Below are 23270 nucleotides of genomic sequence, written 5' to 3' on the forward strand. Positions count from 1 at the left end.
CTTTTTGTCTGTCTGCAGGCAGTCTGTCTGCAGGCAGTCTGTCTGAAGCCTGTGTCACCAAGAGAGTTCGGTGTATTGTTTGCCTCCTTATTAGAGTCCTACATCCTGTGGATTGAATCACACAGCTAGTGAGACATAGTCCTAGGATTAGAACCACAGTCTCTCTGACTCCCAAGCCTTGGGCCCCGTGACGTCCTTCCTCTTGCTGTGTGCCAAGCCCTCCTAACACCTCATCGTATTCTGTGATATTGGTTCTGTGAGCCTCAGTTCGGAGGTGGTACAACCCAAGACTATCTTGCCTAAGGCCACTTTGCTAGACAGGGGTGAGGACAAAATTCTGGTTTAGGTCTGGTTAAATCCAGAGTCTGGATGATAGCCACTAACCACTCTGCTACATTTTTGGGGGGGTGAAAAGAGTAGCTTTGTGGATTTCTCTTCATGGAGCAGCCTTTCTGCATTGCCTCCATCATCATTCCAACCGTTCCTCTTTGAACCTCTTCTAACTTTCATATGTCGTAATTGAGTGTGATAACCAGAGCCGTGCACAGCGGTGCAGATGTGCATGGCCCCTGACCATGAGTAGGATGGGATGATGTTCCCTTTCGTTCCATGCACCCTCTGTGAGGGTAGTTAGAGTTTCTTGGGCTGGAGGCCTGCAGAGAGCTATTAGATCAAGCTCTGTAGACATCTTTTTCAGATATTTTCAGTCCTAATTTCTGAATTATAGCTGATTACTTAGGGCTCATCAACTTTTGGTAGTAGTTTGAATGATTTTCATCTTGCCAGGGATGGATGTCATCTGTAGTTGCTTGTGGTTTAGCTCTTTCAGTTTGACTTTTCACTCTCCCTGAGAGCTTGGGGTCAGCAGCAGGCCTGCATACCGTGCTGTATCATGTCGTTGCCAGACAGTTTATTAAAATGTTCAATAAGATTGGTCTGGAGAGAAGTCCTAGCAGGCCTGCACTGTTTAGAATTCTATATTTTTCAGATCAGGTGGCTTTACTTTTAGGATCAGAGTGAGGCATTTTTAAGTTTTCTTTGCCCCACCTAGTTTCTGCGTTGTCCTTGCCGTGCCCATAGGTGGCGCTTCCCTCTGCATGAGTATCTTCCCAATCCCGAAGACAACACCTGGTCCTCTAAGGCAGCCTCTTTTATTTTTCTGCTAACCCACTCATGCTTTTTATTTCCCCCAGATGATCACTCTCTGCTGTTCTATCCTGTTGGTCAACTCTCTAGTCAATCCCTTGAATAAATCAAACCTATTGACTATATTTAGCAGTTAGAATCATAGATCTAGTGACATTTTGTCAGGTGGTCATAAAAATATTAGGTTAAAGATGATCGTTTGTATGTTTCTTGTGAATTAGACATAAAGTCTCTGCAGAGCAAGTTTGGCCGGACACCTGCAGGACACCTCTGACTCGGTGTTCCAGTTCAAACCTTTTTAGGGTGTTCATGTGCAGTGCAGCAGCAAGAACGTATCTCAGGGAAAAGAGCATTTGTGTGTTATGGGTGAATCCTTACAATGCTGCAAGCATTAGATTCGTGGTTACTCCTCCAGAGGAAGCTCTGAGTGTGTTGGATGGCCTGCAGGAGCAGCCTGGGCTGTGAGCACCCAGTTAATAGATGGGCGTAGAGAACCCAGTTCTTTCTTCCAGGGTTACTGCATTTAGCAGTGTGGCTCCATTTGTGAAAAGACTGTCTAGGTACTTTTGGGTAAGAGTGCTTGTGAAAGGAAGTATCCTCAAACATTTCTACGTCTGTCACCCACTTCCAGCAGTTTGCTAATCTCCCACCTAGTGAAAGAAACCAAGAGGCGGGGTGGCAGAGGAAGTGCCACCTCAAGGCATTTGAGACACGGTGGGATTAACGAGTGAGGTCAAAGCAGAAAGTAAATATTTTGGTCATCTTAATGATCATTAAGTCATCAGCTTTGCCCTTTTTTTCTCAGTCAGAACATAACTGGCATGGTTTAGTGGTTGTGAGTACAGAGAGCTGCAAATAACAGGAGAACCCTTGCACAGGGGTTTAACAAATAGGTTTGTTTTAACCCCCACACATGAAGCCTGCAGGTAGACCCCCAGACTCTGGGGGTCTTGGCATATTTGATGCTAATGGTTTCTCAGATTCCTTTTCTTCTGCTCTGTCAAAATTAGTATGGTGGCTGATTTTGCCTTATAATGACATCGTTGCTGCTGTATCCTTTGACTGGGAAGGATAAAGGTGGAAGGGCAAAATGTCAAAGGGCAATGCCAGCAAGTCTCTCCCTGCACACCAGTAATGCCAGAACACTGCTGGGAAGTCTCTGCTAATGTCTCGTGACCAGAGCTGCGCACCTGGCCTCCCCAGGCCAATCACTTGCCAAGGGGCATGAGAAAACCATGCCTGGTTTAGAGCAATTTGTCCTCTGGGGCTGGGGGAGGGGTCTGACTGCTCTAATAAATACATTGGGGATCTTTTATCAAGAAAAAGAGGGGTTGGATAGGCAATCCACCCAAGAGACAGAGCCACAGTCGTTTTAGGAATATATACAATGTTGTATTAGGAGATGGCTGCCCGCTCAGCGATTTTTGTTTTATTGAAGATTTTGTGTTGGTCATTGATTTCCTTTTATCTGTCTTCTTCTGGTATAGGAAGGCTACTCTCAGGTGACATTTTTTGTATAAAAATTTAAGATAATATGCTATTGTCATTCATATTATATAATTCATTAGAAATTGGAAATGTGTATGTGTGTATCTTAAATAAAGACCAAAGAAAGGAATGGAGACCACACTTAAGAATGAACCTTTTGCCTGCATAGCAAAGGAAGTAAGTACTTCACCCTTATCCCTGCTCCCTTCCTGAACATTCTGCTCAGGTCAGAGCTTATCAGGAGGCCTGTGGCCCCAGCACATACCATGCAGTGAGGAATGTGAGTGTGAAAGGGAAAAGATGGTGGCAAAAGATAAAAATAATGAGGCAGACTTAAGCCTAATGATAGGTTATTTTCCCTCACACTTATTATATAATGGGGATACTGTTCCCCCCTTTATGATCAAAATAGCCTACTATTTATCATACTGCCTTTAACGGTTTAATTACTAGTGACTGAGGAGGGCGATTTGCAGAGGCCTAAAATTATGGCTAATCTCTGAGAAGAAAAAACGTAATTCACTGCACAGATAAGATAAATATGTTCTAATGTTGATTTCACAAATAAAGCAAATGTTTAAAGTGGCAGGCATATAATATCTAAAAGTCACAGTGGTGAAATACGGCATTTTGAAATAATGTTACTTAGTGTGTTCGAATCTGCTCATGGTCAGATAATGCCTTTCAGATCAGCTTTGCATATGGTGAAATCTCTATGCAATGTGGTGTGTAACATCAGTATTAGTCACGTCCTTTAACAACCAGGTACTATATAGAATTAAACTTTACTTTTAGGTTATAATTAGTGAGACCACAGAACCCTTTTTCCAGCTTAGGTATTTGCAGTCTTGGGTAAATAAAGATGACTTTATTACAGGGTGATATAACTTTTAGCAAATACCTTTGTCCTCTCCACTAGTCATGAATTTTGGCTCCCCAGTTTTCAGATTGGGCTGCAGTTAGTGTGACAGTGGGAATACATTTTAAATCCTTCTCCATCATTCCTAACTTCTTTTTGGCTCCTGTGTCCATGTGGGATCTTTCTTCAAAATAACAATGCCAGCCTGTCCCCACGAGGGAAGGGGTGACTCATTTTATTAGTGAGTTCAAGGGGAGAAATGAGCATGCTCAGCAAGGCCTCTCTGATCTTTTCTTGCTTGTGTGCTTAACTCACAGCAAGGGTCATTCTGAAATCTCAACCATGTGCCAGACTTTCTGGGCAGGTTCTACTCTTGTTGAGGAAGGAGGATGGGATGCCTGTGAGTGCTCATAAATTGAGTAAGTTTGATTTGGGTGGAATTAATTAGGTACAGGAAGCCCATGGTGGCCCTAATTTTAAGCCCATTCCTCTAATCTATCAGGTCTAGATAATGGTGCTAATGTAATAGTAATCTTCATTTGTTTAATTTCTGCCTCTACTTCTTAAATGGCTACATCTATCCTGATGACTCTTTGCTTTATACCTGGAGGTAGGCAGCTCTATTTCTGTTTGGCCATAGGCTTAACTGTTAAGGCTAGTGCTTAAAAGTAACAAACTTGGCAATAGGACTCATATTCCTGGGTCTAGCACACATGATTCTTGACAGTAACTTCATCCTCATTTATCTAAAACAGAGGCTTTCTTTATTATGCCTCATCATTTTTGCTGTTCTGTGCTGGATGTCAGTTTGTGTGATTTGGCTTATTTTGAGTATCATTCCACATTTGAGTATTTACTTCAGAAAATGGGTTTTCTCAAGGTAATTCTTCTGTTCAACAACAGATCATTGAAATTGTTTTCCTTCTTCCTCTTCTAATGTGAATTGTTCTATCTTTTAGATCCATTATAAAGAAGAGTATAAAAAGTCCAAGGACAAGTGTACATTTGTGACAGACACTCCTATGCTAAACCATGTAAAAAATATTGGTGCTTTTATTTCTGAGGTAAGTTATCAAAAACTTGCAAAATGGCTCACATATTCTTTTTATATATAGATAAAAATCTGTTCATTAAAGTTGAAGAATAATATTTTCAAAAGCACCACTGAGTATTGGTAATATGTATGTAATTTTCTAATTCTATGCACTATAAATTAACTCATGTAAATTGATGTATTTTACTGTCTGTGGATGATATGCTTTATTATGTATGCCTGTGTTTTGACTCCAAACCTTTCTTATTTATACAGAATTACTCTTGATGGGATATTTTTTATTCAATATGTAGAAAGTATTGTCAGAATAGTCTTAGATATAGTTATAGTTATAAATAGTTATAAATTATTGAACATAATTTTGAAAATAAGTAAAATTTACCGGCTGATTCCATAAAATATGGCACTTTTGGTTAATTAATTTTAAATCAGTTTAAACTGTTTTTGAGTAGAATTGGCTCAGTGGAGATCTGATTATGAGACCACAGAGTGAGAAGTGCACTACATTTATTTTCCAGCTGAAAAATCTGTAGTGTCTTTCTGAGAGCATTTATGACCACGGTATATGTTGCACTGAAAAGAGCAGTTAACAGTGGTTTTGGAAATGAGGCATTTCTGTAGTCTGTGTGAGGGTCACTTGGAAGAGATGAACTTGGTGAGAGAATGAATAAAATGGCTGACCTCTAGTGTTTCATATGTTGGGGAAAGATCAACATGATATTTTTAGGATTGTTTTTGCCAACATGAAAATATTATGAAGAAAATTGGGTAAATTTCTTAAGTATCCACATCCAAAGAATTGTAGAAACACAAAGTTTAAACAGGAGACATGCTCAATAATTCAATGCTCGAATCTAGTTCTGAGTGGGAGTCATATCAGGGACTGGTAGACAAAATGTGGGAAAACATGGTTTTATTTATATGAGTTAGCTGTTATTTCTCTTGTGCAGAGAATGTCTTGATGTTCGTAATTATCAATTGATTCGTTTCCCTGAATGAGTTAACTGCAGAATGAAAACACGGGAGTGGGCAATCTGTTGTGTTACTTTGAACCTAATCTTCCCAAGAGGAGCTGGTGAATGAGTGTTTTTCTGTAAGAGTAATGATTGAGGTCACTTAGGAACAGTGCTGACTGGAGGTGTGAAGGCGCAGAAATAGCAAAAAAGCACCTCACCCCTCGTGGTGGTGGGAGGAGGTTGACAAGACGAATAAAGGCGCTCTGTCCTTTGCATTAGGTCAGACAGTACCTTCTAACAGCTTGTGTTTTTTGAAACAACTCAAATGTCTCATTGCTCTCAGATTTTTCTTTGCTGATCAAACATATGGAACCATTAATACACACAGATAGATTTACTTTTAGAAGTGTACATGGGTTTAAATAGAAAAATAGTCTTTTTTTTCTTCTATGTCTCACTTAAAGCCTTCTCATGATAAAACTGGATTTATCTTTCTTCAAAATATGCTCATCAGGTCTAGTATCAAAGATTAAAATGCTTTTTGGATTTTTAAATTAATTCCAGTTCTAAAGAAAGTTTTGTTTTATTCTCTTTCAGTATTCACAGTAAAGAGGAATGTTTATTTATTTTTTTCCTTCCCCCTCCCCAGGCAAAATACAAAGGCACCATTAAGGCAGACCTCTCCAATTCTCTTTACAAGCAGATGCCAGCCACAATTGACAGTGTCTTTGCACGAGAAGTGACGCAGCTTCAGAGTGAGGTGTGGTTTTCCTCAGTTGTTACCTGATTGTATGGATTAAACATATAACCTACTATAAATTATTCAGCATTTTAAAAAGTTGTTCATCTTGAGTACTACTTACTGAATACAAAATGAAAGTTTCATTGTGTTTTTCATTTAGAATCCCCCAGGCTCTCAAAAAGAGCCTCCATCAGGTGGAAGGGACCATTTTGGTGACTGCAGTTTACAGAAATGTCATCATGTAAACTCATTTTGAATCCACAGGAGTGTAGGAGTGATTTTCCTGCTATAGTTCATCAACACATAGGAACGCTGAATACATTTAATTTGTGGTAATTCTTAAAGTAGGATTTTAATATAGAATATCTCCCCTCTTTCCCACACATTGTTTTGTTTTCTTCATTGCACAATCTGATTTTTTTTGCTATATCAGTCTGTTACTGGGTTCCTAAGTGGCATGAGAGCAGGACCCCATCTGTCTCCTTCCCTGCTCTCCCCCCATGCTTAGCACCTTCCCTGGTGCACAAGAAATGTTCCGTGAATGCTTGTAAAATGGATTTTTATTCAATTTGTTGGTTTCCTTTCCAAGGAAATGTTTTTACATAATTTACATTCTTCATGCTACATTTTAGGTTAAAAATAATAGTAAACACATAGACATGTTTACTATACATCAGGTGCTGTTCTGTGCATTTCACAGATGTTTATATCATTTGATCCTCACAAGCACTGTGTGAGATATTCCCATTTCTGAGATGTGGAAACTGAAGCACAGAGAGGTTAAATAAGTTGCCGTAGGTCACACAGCAAATAAATGGCTGAGCCAGCTCATGAACATGGACTCTCTGGTTCTGGAGTCTGGTTTCTTAAACACACATTTTACCACCTGTTTTTTTTCTTTTTACCATCTCTATCCCTCTTTTTCTTATTAAACAAGTTTATTTTTTTTCTCCAGAATCTTTTAACTTTTAAGTAGAGGGTACCTAGATAATTTTAAAATAGTCTGAAAATAGATTATTCTTGAAAAATACGGAGCATAGTTATTTTTGGCAGAACCTCTTTAAGTCCTTCAATATTACACATTTAAATGTCCACTGTGCACCCAACTTGGCAGTCAGCTAATCTCACTGTGCAACTGGAGGCTAAAAATACATGATGTTAAAGTTGCGCATGGCTGACCATGACTAATATGTCCCCGTCCTTTTTAATTTTTTTTGCTGCCCACACTGGTCACCTAGCCGCTTGCTGATAATATGGACTACTTTATAAAGCAAATAATCACACAGCACTTGACATGTGATAATCAACAGTTAAGCAATAAAGCAGGAAAAGAAAAAATCTATTTAAAATTTTACATTTACTTGGGAAGATAGCATTTTTTTTTTAGCTATGGACATTTTTATTGCTTTGGAAATGCACAACTTTTGTCACCTTTTCCAGCATAAATAGATCTATAACACACAAACATATGCAACAGAAACCTTAACAGAAAAATGACCCATGTTGTATATTTGGAACTGTTTTTTATTTTTGGGCCAGCATGGGTCACCACTTACCTTGTTAGTCTGTGATGCCCTGTAGTAGAGGATGCGCCCTGGGAAAGCCACGTCTGTGCTCTTGAGAAGCGGTGCTGCCCAGTGTTGCAATTAGTCACTGAACTTGTTGGTAAGGAAAACCCTGGGCCCTGAACAAGGTGTCTATTTCAAAGTTTAGGTAATCATTATAATGTTTCTTTAGACTGACACACACCAATTTTATTATCGTTAAAATTGCAATCCTCAGAGCCTACCTGGTAATAATATAATCAAGATTGTAAACCTATTTGACAATGTCTGTGATAATTAAACTAACCTTTTACTCTGTCCAAATAGTATCAGATTTGTGCTAACCTAAATTAGGGTATTAGCCAAATCTGAAATTTAATGGCTTTCTGGCTCTAATGAAATATCTCCTGAACACTAGTGCAAGTTATTATCTTAAAACCATTTTGCAAACATTCTCAGATGCTTACATTCAGACTAGAGTGGTAAGGTGAAGTTGGCTAGCTTAATATTGCATAAAGGAAATGACTAATAAAAATGCCGAGAGAAAGAGAGAGAGAGACAGACAGACAGAGAGAGAGGTGGAGATTTTAGGAACTCATCTTATTAGATATCCCTCATTAAAAACTTTATAAACATAGATCACAAAGAAAAGCTAGTGGAGACAAACGGATTGTGGTAGGTAGTAGTGAAGTTCTTCTCCCCAGGGGCTGTTTCTGAGAGGGGCTAAATAATCCCTTATTGGAGAAGTCATACAGGCTACTCAGGCATCTGCACCGAGGAGGTTTAGGAGAGCCTATGTTTTTACCTGGAGTGACCACAAGGAGCACCAGAGGCATCTGTGTTATCGATTAGAAGTACATTTACCTATGTAGTATTTATAAAATACAGTGTAAGTTAGAAATATCTGTACATCTTATATATGTATGTATGAGACATAAAGATATACTATGCAATTGAATATGTAGTATAAATATATGTTACTTATATAAGCGTATTTGTACATAAAGTACGTAAGACTATCACAAGCAACCTCCACTAGTTAGGTGTCCAGTATCACGGCAAGCTTAATTCTCAGGGTATGAAGAAAACAAGTATTAATCTAGAGAAATGCCATACAATAATGATAAATCCTAGGAAATCAAATTTATCAGGAAATTTATTAGTGTGACATAATTTCCATTAGTTATTTTTTAAAGATTTGATTTATTTTTTTTAGAGAGAGGAGAAGGGAGGGAGAGAAACATCAATGTGTGGTTGCCTCTCATGTGTTCCTCACCAGGAATCTGGCCTGCAACCCAGGAATGTGCCCTGACTGGGAACCAAACTAGCGACCCTTTGGTTCGCAGCCCACTCTCAATCCACTGGGCTATACCATCCAGGGCTTCCATTAGCTATTTTTAAGGATGAAACTTAATATAAAGTTCAGCTGCCTCCAATTTGATGTAATCTTAATTCTGAAGTGGTGCTTCATAACAGCTATAAATGAAATGATTTTAATACTGCAAGTAGGAAATTAAATAGTCTTTTTAACAAAGAATGCTTTTTAAAATTGTGTTTGATGACTCACCATTTCTATGATAACCCACCAGATGAACAGCTGCACTGGTTAGGTTTATAAAGTCACAAGTGCGATAGTCAGTTTAAGATTCAAAATAAACCAAGCATCCAGCAAAAAAGGAGAAATGTACAACCTAGCTCTCTTTTTATTTAAGTAGATGGATTATATCTCATAGAAGTTTTTTCGCTGGGTTAATAGACTTGGCCTCCCTCCCCCTGAAGATATAATATAGAATGTAATGGAACTGAGATAATGGACTTTCTCAGCCTGAAAGGAGGCTCTTAATGGGTTTCCTGTTTAACATAATTAATTGGTGAAAAATGCAAATATATGTTCATCAGAATTAGATATCCTGATGGATTAAATCACTGGACAGACTCTAACAAGGTCAATGATCCCTGGGCTAATGTGAGGTACCGCATGTGAGCCCTAATAATCAGCCATACATGCAGGATTGGATGTGGGATCAAGGCTGGGTGGGCCTGAATGAGACTATAAGAGTGTTTAGTTGACAATCTCAACATAACCATCAACAGGAAATAGTGTGATCCTCTTGCATTATGGGTTCATTAATCACATATAACACAGGAGAATTGGTAGTTGGATTAAACTGAATAATTCTAATTAGGATGGGTCAGACCATATATGGAACATTGTTTACCTTAAGAAAGAGATGGATACATTGGAATTTGTGCTGAGGAGCGCACCTTGGGAGTGTAGAGTGGTTCAGAACTTTGACCCACACAGACAGTTGGGAAGAAGGGCAGTCCCTGACGGTTGTGTTCCTGTGCTGAAGTTCTGCCCTGTGAACTAGACCTGGCCTGCATGGCCAGGTGGGGACAGCTTTGGGTTTCACTGAAGGAGGAGCTTTCTCTCACAGCTTTCAAAACTGAGAGACTGTGATACCCCAGATTGAGTTCTCTTTTATTGGTTTTCAAGAAAAACTCAATAGAGGAAGCAGAGAAGGGTTAAACATAGATGGCTGTACTTGATGGCTTTCTGTTTTTGCAGTTATCTATATTTGATGATTTTGTTTTTTAATTAAAAAATTGTTTTGTAATCATTTTAATCATTTAGATAAGTATTCAATATATTATATAAGTCAAATGGGTGGTTAATTCTGTTTATTAAAGCCTATGAGGGATTTAAGTTCATGAGAATGTTTAATAAACTACTTTATTCATTCAGTAAACATTTATTGCATTTGCGCTCTTTGCCACTTACTATGTTAGGCACAGAGCATTAAGTGATGTGTACAATACAGGCATAGCTCTCCAGGAGATCATATTGGTAAAAAGTTTTCCCCTAAGTTTAACTGTAGTCTTTTTCATTGAAAATTAGATCTTGTTTTGTTCTTGGTAAATGTTTGTTCTAATCTTTCTTTTTGAAGGGGACTTTATTCTCTTGGGCCAAGTAATTTTAACTCCATTTAATATCATTTTATTATTAAACCTTTGATATCTATTGAAAATTAATTTTGAAATAATTTATCTTTGTTTTATTCTCATTCATTCAGTTATTTATTCATTTACTTATTTACTTGAGCAAAGATTTATTACTGCTACCATGGTGCCAGGCACTGTCTGGGGCTCTGCACCCTCAGAGAGCCAGACAGTTCAGTTCTGGTAAGGGCAGACAGAAAAGAAATAATTGGACAAAGTAAACAACGTAGTTAAAAATTGTGAAGAAAGTAAATAGGGCAATGGCATAGACTGAGAGCAAGGGGATAATTTGTTTGCTGTCTTCTGGATCTTCTTTAACTTTGAACTCTTGGGTCGACTTCGGTTGGGCCTGCTTCCTGAGCGGTCATCCTCGGGCCTCCTCGCCATCCGCGTGCGGGACAGATTGAACTCGGTGGTAATGGACGGCGTTGGTGTGATAGCTCTTTCTCTAACAGAGGATGGAGCTTGACATATCTGGCAGTTTTGCCCGAATTATCTTTTCTTCCAAAGTTTAAGGCATTTAAATATTATAGCTGTGTCTATGTACAATCATAACAATTAATTTTAAAATGAAAAATTCACTTTTAAATATTTGATTGTTTCCCCTACTTTTTCACTTGCTTGCCCAAGATTTAAACCTTGGATATTTATAACCTTAAAAGCTGTTGGGTGTGGGAGGTTTCTCAAAACTGCAGCTGAGATTTAAACGAGACGAATACGAGCATTGAGATTTCAGCCTATGGGCAAGGACTTTCGAAATAAGTGACAAAGATTTAGAAATAGGAATCTAAACTGAAGCACTAAAATGAAAGTGTGGTGTGTATTGTCTTGTTGTAGAGGCTCAGGCTAATCTGACCATCAGTTGTGGCATTGACATATATAAAATCCTAGCAAACATTGAAATTTAACAGTTAAGAATTTAATATAGCTCTAGAGGAGAGTGATGGTTTATTCCATGTGTGTTTTTTTTTAAAGATCGCCTACAAGCAGAAACACGACGCTGCCAAAGGGTTCTCAGATTACGCCCGTATGAGGGAGCCGCCAGCGATCAGACACGCCACTGAGGTCAATAAACACCAGAGTAATGTAAGGAAGCCGCTCCTCGTGACTTTCTAGAAAATTGTGGTTAACCAACATCAAGGCTAATGGATATTTTGTTGAAATTTCAATATTATGACACTCTATTCAAAAATGGCTTTAAATTTTATTTTATTTTTATCTCTCCATGTTCAGTCAGAAAGACATTGGGATTATTTTGTCAACAGTTGTTAAATCTTGTGGAATGCCATTAAAATGTCCGGCACTTGTAGGTATTGGAAAATCTGCTTTGAACAAGAGACATAAGGATCCTTTGGACCTATTGGGTTATTAGCATTTCTCAGAAATTCCTCGACTTGATGGTGAAGCTCCCATGGTTTCCAGTCTGGGGTTGCAGACGAGCAGGGAGAAAGAGCGTTGCAAATCAGTGGCCCAGGGAAGAATCATTCACAGACGCTAGTGAGATTGTACCCCACTACTGTTTCTTCTGGAATGCTTATGGGGAACAGAGTATCAAACTTAAGACCCATGGCAAATGGGAAAGCAATAGATGCCTTAGAAGCAGAGTCCAAGTGAGAGGACGTCAGCCTATAGAAAATGAATTTCCTTTTTGGTGGGCTACAAGAAATATTTCTTCCTGAAATCTCAGGGAAAGCTTGTTCATCTTTCCACCATGAATTCTCTGTTCCAGTTGGGTCAGGAAACTCCTTTTCTTTGAAGAGTATCTGAACCATCTTTGTCACCTCACACAGGGTCCATCCCACCACTGAGTTCTCTAACTAATGGTGCTCTGTGGACTCCATGCCCCCAGAGCCCCAGCTGTGCAGTGTCTCTTTGCAGAATGGCAACAGTCATCTGATATTAAATTGTAGTAGGTCAATCTTTAAGTGAAAATGGAGTGAGGTTTAACATTTTAATCCAAATATATAAACATATGCCAATACCAAAGCACTTTTCTAAAATGGCTTGAGATTGATAAGAGATGAAGAAACTGCACGTCTGTTATTACCAGCAAGGTCATTGTAAGGGGATGCTTTACAAGAACCGTTTGCTTATAGAATGACCATGATAATCATAATAACTACCTCTCAGCACTGCCGTGCATCACAACTGTGCCAAAACTTTGATCATTTCCAATTCTCACAAAACCCCTGCACCGATTCCCCTTTTGTAGACGAGGAAAAGGAGTCTAAAGAATCAAAGCCCTGAGTTTGCTCTTTCTGTTAGGCCCCGCTGCCTCCCTCGTAAAGGTCACTGGTTATTGGTCAAGATTTTAAATGAGACTTTTAAAGTGGGTGCAAAATAGGTTATCATCAGAATTCAGATCAGCAGCTCCCGTGCACTGCAGGAAAGAAGGTGGTGGTGGGTTAGCGAGGGGGCTGGCATGACACGGATCCTCAGGAGGCTTTCTAACTCTATAATTCAATGAAATTCAAATACGGAAGTCCCTTATCATAGAACTGGGGTTATTATTTTAAGTCTGCCTTTTCTTTTGAAAGGTCTTTGATTGAGGGATTGAGGGAATAGAGTAGAAAGCCCTTTTCTCCATTCAGTACTGTGTACTTATGGGAGAAGGGTGTATTTACTTACACTCCTCTGCCTAACCAGCTCAACCTTTACATGCAAAGTTTGTACATATAATAGGATTTAGAAAGTGTTTAAGATTATTTACTCAGATTTAAAGTGAGGAGGATATTTGTATTCTATCTGTGAAGTAGTTGATATTCCTCTAGCATCAAGGCACTTAGAATAATACATTTGTTGTCCCTACAATATGAAATTTAAATGTTAGTTTTGACAGCCACAAGGAGAGTATCTCTCTCTTATGGTTTGGTTGGTGAGGCTAGAGCATCGCTCTGAGAGGCAAAACCCTGCCTCCTTCAGTCCAACAAAACTCATTTGCAGAGAATTTCTAATAGAATTACCCTTTCATAACATGGAATGTCACTTTGCCCTAAGCCTATAAATGATTTGATTTAATTTAAAATCAAAGGTGTTGTCACATGTGCATCTGATTTACCTAGAAACAATGCAAGTCCACATCTTTGCTTATCTTTCTTATGTTTCCACAAGAATCAAGTCAGCTTTTGAACATCTGTCAGAGACCCAAGAAATGGGGACAATGAGAGTTCAAAGCTTTTAATTTCTGCCTTTTTTCCCCTTAAACCTTTTACTAAAACATTCATCAGTTAGCCAAAGGGAATACTTTTTTGTTTTAGAACCTTTCTTTCCCATCTACCTGTAGAGATGCAAGTAAGCAGAAGCGGAGGAGCAGAGGATTCTTGGTGACTGAATTTTCACCTCTGAATAACTGAGCAGTCCCGTGGGGAGAGTATTTGGGGGGCTGTTAGTCTCTTTCATCACCCCCAAATTCAATGACCATGAAAGAGGGAAAAATATTTTTCAGACTGTCTTCCACTGTAGCATAAAACAGAAAAAGAATTTGGAGTCAGGCCAGGGTTAAAATGCTTGCTCTGCCACTTGCCTGTATGAACCTGGACAAGTTACTATTATCTCCAAACCTCGATTTTCTTATCTTAAAATTGGGGCAATGATTTCTATCTCATTAGGGCAGCAAATGTTAAATGAGATGAAATATGTAAAGGGCTCTTCTGCAGAGCCACTCCATAAAATATTAGTCCTGTTTGGTCCCCTTCCAGTTTTAAAGGGTGATTTAAGAATTTATAGTGATATCATATAGTGTTAACTCAAAACAATCTAAAGAGGCAAAATTTCATTAAAAGTCCAAATTAAAAGGAAATTTATATTAAGCATTTAGGTCAGAAGGGCACATTCAAAAGGTTCTTGAACCCATATAACTTACCTATTTTGCTGATACTGTATTCAAAACATGATTAAAAAGAGCCAATCTAAATCCTTTTGTATCTTAAGGGATGTACCCCTGCCAGATTTTTCTAATGTAATTAGAGAAACTGGAGGTTTCTGTCCTGCTGCTTTTCCCTAAAGATGGGCTTGTAATGAAAACCCCAGTAACATTATTAGTTCTCATCAATCTTACCAGAGCATGAACTCCAATGGCTCTGAAGCAAGTCAAAGAAATTTTAAGCTGCCATTTTAAGTTTTATAAGTAATGTGGTCTGTATAGACTTATCATGAAACTGGAGTGGTAAACTTTTCCAAAACACCATATTGGTAATCAATTCAATGTGCATTAGAAAGAAGTATTCATCAGGGGAAACAAGAAACTTAATGTTCTTTTCACAAATGATAGATGTACTTTCTTAATGTTAATAAAAACTTATCAGTAGACAAAATTTCTATTTCATCACAAAGCGAAAAGGCTTAAAGATAAATCAGTAAAACGATATTGGAAAAACATTTATGTGGTCCCTTGATGTGACTTACAATAATAGTGCTGTAGGATTTAGTATTAAAATAGATATATTAGTATTTTGTTCATCTTTAAGGCAGAGTAGTTAGTAATACCTCCTCTGCCTTCTTCATAAGATTGTGGTGATGATAGAATTAAACCATGTATAAGAAAACTTTGATCAACTTTAAAATGCTCTTATAAACTACGACAATGATAGTAATAACAATAAACTTCTAGATACAGCTCCATATTTACCTCATCTTTTAGAAGATTGAAAACTTTTTCTGGTGAATATAAGACCCTCCATTTACTTATACTTAAAATGTTTCCATTTCTTTATAAAATAATATTTACAATTTAACAATTTGGTGTTTCTTTAAATACAGTATCCCCAGACAGAAATAAGCCTAAGGTAGAACTTCCAGTGTGTGTGCCCCTTTGATGGTACCTGGAGAGCTTTGCTGATGTGAGAGTTTATGAGTATAAAAGTATTTCTTGAGAATCACAACTAGTGGTGTAAGTTTGTAATTAAATATAGGTTATACTACTCACTTCTGTTCCACAAAGATTCATATCCTTTCTAGTTTCTTCTCACTAAGAATCATGTTAAGCTTCCCCAGAGCAGCAAAGGGAATGAATGGTTCTGGGCCGGTTGGATTTGGTTTTTGTAAGCCCGTCTGTTCACACTGCCCTCAGCCCCAGCAGGCGTCTGTCTGCGGCTTCCATCCTGACTGCCATCCCTTAGCTCACAATCTTCACATCTCCAAGTGCTTGACCTTCACTATAAGGACCGTCTTGGTGGAGGCTTCACTTCCCTCTAGTTTATTAACCCACCTTTTGAGAAATCTCAAATCACTGCTATCTAAACAAGAAAAGTTTTCTACAAAGTCGCTGGGAATTCTCTGTCTGCCCACGTGTCTGGCTCGATATGGTGAATAATGGCATCAATTTCACTTCTGTTTTCAAAATCTAATGAGTCTCTTGTTGGCCAGATCTAACCCAGAACGATACAATGAAGAAGATTCTGGATAACTAGTTCTATTGGGAGGTGTGTGGTTAGAGCCCAGTTGAGTGCAGAAAATTCAGCACAACAGGGCTGGCATGAGAATTTAATGAATCAATGTGAGTGAAAGATTTAGAACATGCCTGACACATTGGACACTCTGCGTGAACATAGGAAACATGTAAAAGCTGTGGCCTTATGAAACAGAAGTAGAAAGCTTATAAGGGGAGAACAAACTGAGCTTCAAAGACAAAATGAGATGAAAAAGGAAGCTAAGGGGGAAGTGAACATGGTGAGATAAGGAAGAAGTTCCATGACAGATTTTGATAGAATTAAAATCTTAATTGGAGGCAATAAAGAGCAGATTTGACACTGAAGAAAAACAGATGAAGTAGAGGCTGTGTTAGTCAGCAGTTCCTAGATTTAGTGAGAGAAATCCATTTCATGTGAGCTCATATAAAAATGAGAGTTTATTAGTTTGCCTAATTGGAAAATTCATGCTACCTTCAGGCATAGCTGGATCCAGTGGCTCCATAGTGTCACCAGGACTCTCCCTCTTTCCCCATCTCTTGGCTCTGCTAGCTGTTCTGACTTCATTTCCAGACGCTGTTTAGGTGCTCTAAAGATGACAGCTGGTGTTTTAAAAATTAAGTCATCTTTACAGCAGCTGATCCAAGAGGAAAGGACAGCAGCTCTTTCTCTCCCGGCCTCCGATCCTTCAAATGTCTCTGGCTCAGCTCAGGTTTTGTCTGCTCTCTTATTAATCTTGGTTTCCAAAGGGGTGGGGTATCTCTTTGGATAGCCAGTCACTCCTGTGACCAGAAAAGTAGACTGCAATTGATAGCCCCACCAAATCACATGGAGTGGGGTGGGGGGGCAGTTTCCAAATGATTAAAAAAATGAATATATGTCCACTACAAAAGAGTAGCTTAGGAAAATGACCCATGTTGTCATCCTCCTATGTTTAGATATCCTTGCAGGGAGTGAAAACCAGGAGCTTGCTGCTCTTGAGTGTTCCTCAGCATAAGCCCTGTTCTTGGGGACTGTCCCCAAGCAGCAATATTCTGGAAGAGCTGACCAGTGACCAGGGCTCCTGTGTGTATCTCCTAGGGAGTGGCTCTGTGATGTCTGTTTGAATTTGCAGCTCATGTCAATCTTAATATTTGTTTTGAGTCACCTGTGCTGGCCTCTAATTTGCAATTTACATGGATGATGGGTCCCTATTCAGAGTCCTGCTTCTGCCGCCTTTGTGCTGTTCACCGCTCTCCACTCCATCATTAGGCTGAACAGCATATAATTAGGTGGCCCACGTACAGCTTAATTTCTGAAAGGTTGCAGCTCTTTTCAGAAAGTAAGGGTTTCCATTTTACCTTCATTCTATTCTAAACAAGACAACTCCCCCCCATGGATTTCATATGAATGTAGTAACATAGAAACAGCTTCTTGTAGGTGGGTAATAATTTTGGTTTGTTTTCACCTGAGAGTCGGTTTTTGTTTACACAGCTTGTGTTTAACTCAGTACAGGCTGAGGCGGATGGGCCATATTTTGTGGGTGAGCATGTTGCTTTTTGAAAGCAATAAAACTGGATTATTTTATATCCCCAAAGATTTAAAATCTATCCAACAAAATAACTCAGTTTTCAGCTTATTTTTTATGTTTCTTTCGGTACCTGTATTCAGAAAACCTACCTGAAATTACTCGGCAAGGGAAAGCCTGTGAAAATAGGAAACCAAAGAAAGATTCTTGCTGAAATTATGCTAATTGTATGTAGTTGTTCACTTGTCAGATAAGTTCATGATATTAAGCTCAGTTGAAAAATAGTCTTGATGGTGAGATACACACAAGCTCTTAAAAAACTAAACAGAAATGTGTATAAATATTTCACTGACATAAAATAATGTAATATATAAGAAGCCTATTAAAGTCTTAATACATTACCATTTCTTACACTTGATATTATTTTTGAAAGAGGTAAGAATATACCAATTTTTTTTCACTCTGCAAGGTTGAAAAGAAAATAAGATACATTGAATGGTCTGGAATAGTCATTCTTGGTGGTCCACTGGGGAATCCATTAAAATGCAGATTGCTGGATCCCATTACCAAGGGGATGGACCTCAGAAATTTAAATTTTAAAAAGCACCTACGATGATATTGTTTCAGGAACTATGGAGGCAATATTAGAAATATTTTTTTGTACAAAATTTGTTAATTTTGTACATTGGTACGGATGTTTAGTTGTATGTTTCTGTGTTCCACCTTTCTGTGCCTCAGAAAATCAAGATGAATTTCAATTTGAAGCTGTTACCATACCCTTTGCATTATAACTTCAGTGGACTAGACTAGAATAGACAAGTTGACCAGCACTTGGGGACATTGCCAAATAGGACAGCATCTGGAGTGTAGCTGAATGTTCTTTCAGCCCATGACGTATCTCGATGGTGAGATGTTGACCATTGGACATGATGGTAGTTTGCTTCTGGTCTGTTCCTGTTCGTCAGTTGAATTAAACTAAATGACTGCTATCATCTGAAGTACATTTGGCAAAATTTATACATATTTTTCTTTGATAATCTCTGTTTTCCACTTTGGTTTAATAGTGTCAAATGTGCATTTGGAAGATGATTATTCCTTAATACAGTTGCTTTTATTTTGGGAGAATCAAGTCATTGCAATGATATTTGCTAGATTATAAAACTATCAGTACTCATGATGAGGATTACCAGATGGAGGCATTTGGAGTGTCCAGTCAGAAAAGGGAGAAAAGGGCATGGTTGGGAGGGTGAGAGCTGGAGGGTCACAGAGCCTCCTCACACACCTCACTCCCTGGAAGGGGTTTTCTGTATTCATGTGCTGGGGCTCATCCTGTATCCACTGGGGGAGAGAGCGTATGAGGAGCAAGTGAAGCCCTTGATGAGGTTATTATTTATGTGAATATGCGCATACACACTTCCACATGATGACATGCTTACGAGGGTGGTTTACATAAAATTATGTAAGATTGGTTTTGTGTTGAGGGCTTGGGCTTGTATTTCTTATGTTGTATAAATTCAGTTCATATGTAATAATGTAAGTGAGGCATAGGTACAATAAAAAAAAGAATATATCTGTGCAAATAAATGTATTATGTAACAACTTGTGGTCAGTTGGCTCTCTAAGGTGATTGCGACAAGGATAAATAATGTTATGGGCATTAAAGCTAGTGACTGCATGAAATTACTAATTTTTTTAATCAAAACTATTTCTTTGATCAGATTTCTTATAGAAAAGATATGCAGGACACCCACGTGTATAATGCAGAGCTCAACAGACCAGACATCAAGATGGCCACGCAACTCTCCAAGATCATAAGCAATGTAATAATTGCTCCTTCTTATCTTGAGCAGAAATGACTCCTTATTTTTGCAGGAACAAAGCATGGCTTTGGTAGTTGGGTGGCTAATTTAATGAGTGAAGTCAGTCATCTCATTTTTTAAATCTGAATTATATTAATTTTTTAATATCAGACATATCCATTTGACTCTGTAAATTATTTGGGTATACGCAGAAGCTGCCCAGACTCAACCTGACTATGGCTGGTGTTATCAGACTTTTAGTTCAGTAAATACTATTTGAGTATAAGATAACATTCAGATGTCCAGCTTGAAAGCTGAGATTGTCAGTCATCTGACCCCATATTACTTATCTCTTACCTCTCACCCTGTCCAAAGGAACTTCACGTTGCTTGGTCCTTATCTCATTGCTGTTAATTCTGCAGATTCTGCTCGGCCAACTTTTACTCTTGTAGGTTTCCTATACATCATAGCTACTTCTTACCTTCTCTAAGACATCCTCCTTGATTAATATCATTTTTTTAACATACCTAATACCTTGTTTAAAATGATGTCTCAACTTGGACCAAATGTTTAAGTAACATAGGATATTCATACCTCAAAAATTAATAATCAGTAATTATTTTCTAACTTCGACTACATGTTAATCAAATAGGGCTACATCAATTCCTAAGATTAAACAAAGCCCTGAAAGCTATCTTTATGCAGAAGACAGAGTCTCAATTATCCATACATTTCTGAATTTTTTTAGTGTTTACACATTAACACAGTGATGATGATGATGATTGGATTCACAACTCAAAATTAGTGATTATTTTACTGCGAAAATGTTGAGTTTATTTAAATAGCCATATTATAAAAATTGATTCCTGCTTTAGCGGTCAGCATTTTAGTATTTGGTGAGTCGAAGGGAATATGTTTTATGGACTGAGGGCCTTTTATATTTTATTTTGGCTAATGTCAATACGATTCTTCGCTGGGAAGTAGAAATATTTAACATTCTCCTATTTATTCATTTTAGGCAGAATACAAGAAAGGGCAAGGGGCGATGAATAAAGAGCCAGCTGTAATTGGAAGACCAGATTTTGAACGTGCTGTTGAAGCTTCTAAACTTTCTAGTCAAGTAAGACTCTTGTGATGATTCCACAATGATTTTATTCAGAGATTTTGTTTCTAGCAGCACAGGAAAATATTTCATTTTAGATAATATCTTGAATTGCAAGAATATGCAAAGATAATGTTTCTGAAACCATTTTAGATAGGATTGCAATAATTACAAATTCCAGTAAGAAAAAAATCAGTCCAATTTAAGCATAAAACAAAGTTTTCTCTCAGCTTAAATCCTAACCTTTTTTGATAAGTTTAGCCATATTGTCACATTTCTCAGGATTTCTAGAATTTAGCAACAGTTATACCAAATAATTAGATTTTAATCTGTCTAGATTAAACATGCACATATTAACTAGTAATAAGTTATTAATGTAATTTTTAAATGCTTTAATCATTAACTAAAGAAGAGTGATGAAAATGAAAACTTTGAAGTCATATTGAGGAGCATAAAACAAGATCTGAAAAAGTGTAAAGACATGGCATGTTTTTGGTTGAAAGTCTCAATAGATAAAAATTTTAATTGCCCCCAAATTAATATATAAATGTCATGTAATTTTGAATAGATTCCAGCAAAGTTTTTTTTAATGTGGATAAAATTATCTGAGTTTGAAGGGAAAGGAAATGCCTGAGAATAGCCTTGCAGAATATGAAAATGAAGACCAGTGAAGGAGAACTTAATTTATGAGTTACTACACCATAATATAAAGCCTCTGAAATTAAATCAGTATGGAATTGGTATAGTAAGAGATAAAATAATTAGTAGGATGAAAAGGAAATCCTGAAATAAATTCCAATATGTATAAAAACTTAGTATATGATAAAAGGTTGGTTCGAGTCAGTGGGAAAAAGTTGGATTAGTTAATAAATGGTGCTGACATAACTGGCCATCCATCAGGGTCAAAATAAAATTGGACCTGAATCGTAAGCCATATAAAAAATGAATTCCAGATGGATTAGCTATGTGAATGTAAACAATAAAATAACTTTAACATCTTAAAAAAGAAAATCCCAGAGACTATATATATCAAATAGGGATAACAGAGTTGTTTTTAAATAAGACCAGAGATGCAGAAACTATAAAAGAATAGTTAGATGTACTTGACTATGTAAAAATTTAAAACTTTTTTGATGCCAAAGGATAACATTTGCAAAGTCAACAATAATGGTACCAAACAGTCATTCCTTTTAAAGTGTTTTCAAATTAAAAAATATCCATTTCTCAAGTTGTACACGTCCTGATTATACTTCCCAATGGAGAGATGTAAATGAGTAAAACTGTAAAATATAACTGAAGAGCATAACATGATAGAATTTATATTGAGAAGAAAGTGTCTGAGAATAGCTTTTTAAATATAAAAAGAAGAGCAGTGGTCTTCAAATATTTGGAAAAATATATGTAATGCATATGGTGACAACATTTTAATACCTAGAGTATACAAAAGTTCTTTCATATTAAAAAGAAAAGGACTGGACTCAACAGCCTGGTAGAAAAATGAGCAAAGGACATGAATAGGCACTTCACAAAAAGAGCAAATATAAGAGGAGAGTAAATATTGGAAAAGATGCTCATGTTTATTTGTAGAAATGGAAACGAAGCAAAGTAAAAACAGAACGTTGTTTACACCCATCTCGTTCTGTGAGCGTGGACTGGCCATCTGTGAGGGCCGTGTACATAGAGAGGTTTGTGTGGGAGGTGGACTTGAGTTCAGCTGCACTTAGAAAGCTGTGCTCACAGGAAGACCCCAAATAAAGTTTGGGAACATGAATGACAGAGGTGGGCGGTCTGACACTTGAGGCAGATGACGGAGCAAAGAGATGCAGGTCCTAAATACATTTGGAGAGAATTGCAAATGCTGTGTGATGATAAGTGGGCAGTGTTTTATTCATTTGGACTACAGGCCACACTTACAGGTTGGAGTAGGAACAATATGCTCTAAAAAATGATTTTGGAATGTAATCATGGGAAGCTTTTTAGAGATGAATTCAGAAAAGGTGTCCCCAGTACCACTTCTCACCATTTTAACTGTCGTCTCTCAAGTAGCCTCTACTTTCAGGTAAGAAACGCGTTTTCACAGATTATGAATACAGGAGCACTCACAGGCAAATACATACACAGGAAGGAAATGGTTTAGGAAAGCAGGAAGAGTAGGAGCGGGATGCAGGAATAAAAGACTGAGACAGCACTCGAAGGCCTGAGAGAGAGAAGGTGATGATGAGGCAGTGCTCAGGCATGGAATAATGAGACCTGTCTGATGAGAAGAGGAGAAAGCTAGAGGGCAGAATTTTCCCGTTTTACCTGAAAATTGAACTCTGTGGGATTGGACCCAGAAAAGACAATGGAAATATGTACAAAACCCTTCCCATGTTAACTTGTACAGTAGTTGTAATGTGGCCTTTTTTAAATTTAGGAGGGATGTAAAATTATGGTCAAGTAACTAAAAGAAAATCAGTAAAAAAACAAAGTAAATTTCATGTGCCAAGATAAAGAGATTGGTGTATTTACAAGTGTCTCAAACATAAGTGTAGTAACTGTTGAAGTCATCATCTTAAAAAAATTCTCGTAAGAGTGGTTAATTTGTTAATATATTCATATATCATCTTAATTTATTTCTTGAAATTTGTCTATGTAACGAATAGGATTCTTTAGTTTTATAATATCAAGA

General features: G+C 37.7%; 1 protein-coding gene across 3 annotated transcripts in view; it reads left to right on the plus strand.

The window, feature by feature from the left end:
- The window catches only part of NEBL (nebulette), a 341865-nt gene that overhangs the window by 240616 nt on the left and 77979 nt on the right, over positions 1-23270 (plus strand). Inside the window, exons 5-9 of one of the 3 annotated variants that reach the window (XM_028506854.2) lie at positions 4453-4557; positions 6153-6263; positions 11765-11875; positions 19420-19521; positions 20519-20620. The exons of the other annotated variants lie outside the window; for them this stretch is intronic. Coding sequence (XP_028362655.1) covers positions 4453-4557; positions 6153-6263; positions 11765-11875; positions 19420-19521; positions 20519-20620 — 531 coding nt within the window. The remainder of the gene's footprint in view (positions 1-4452; positions 4558-6152; positions 6264-11764; positions 11876-19419; positions 19522-20518; positions 20621-23270) is intronic. 3 annotated transcript variants of the gene reach the window in all.

The sequence above is a fragment of the Phyllostomus discolor genome, chromosome 1 (assembly GCF_004126475.2).
Source record: "Phyllostomus discolor isolate MPI-MPIP mPhyDis1 chromosome 1, mPhyDis1.pri.v3, whole genome shotgun sequence".
NCBI classification, from domain to species: domain Eukaryota; kingdom Metazoa; phylum Chordata; class Mammalia; order Chiroptera; family Phyllostomidae; genus Phyllostomus; species Phyllostomus discolor.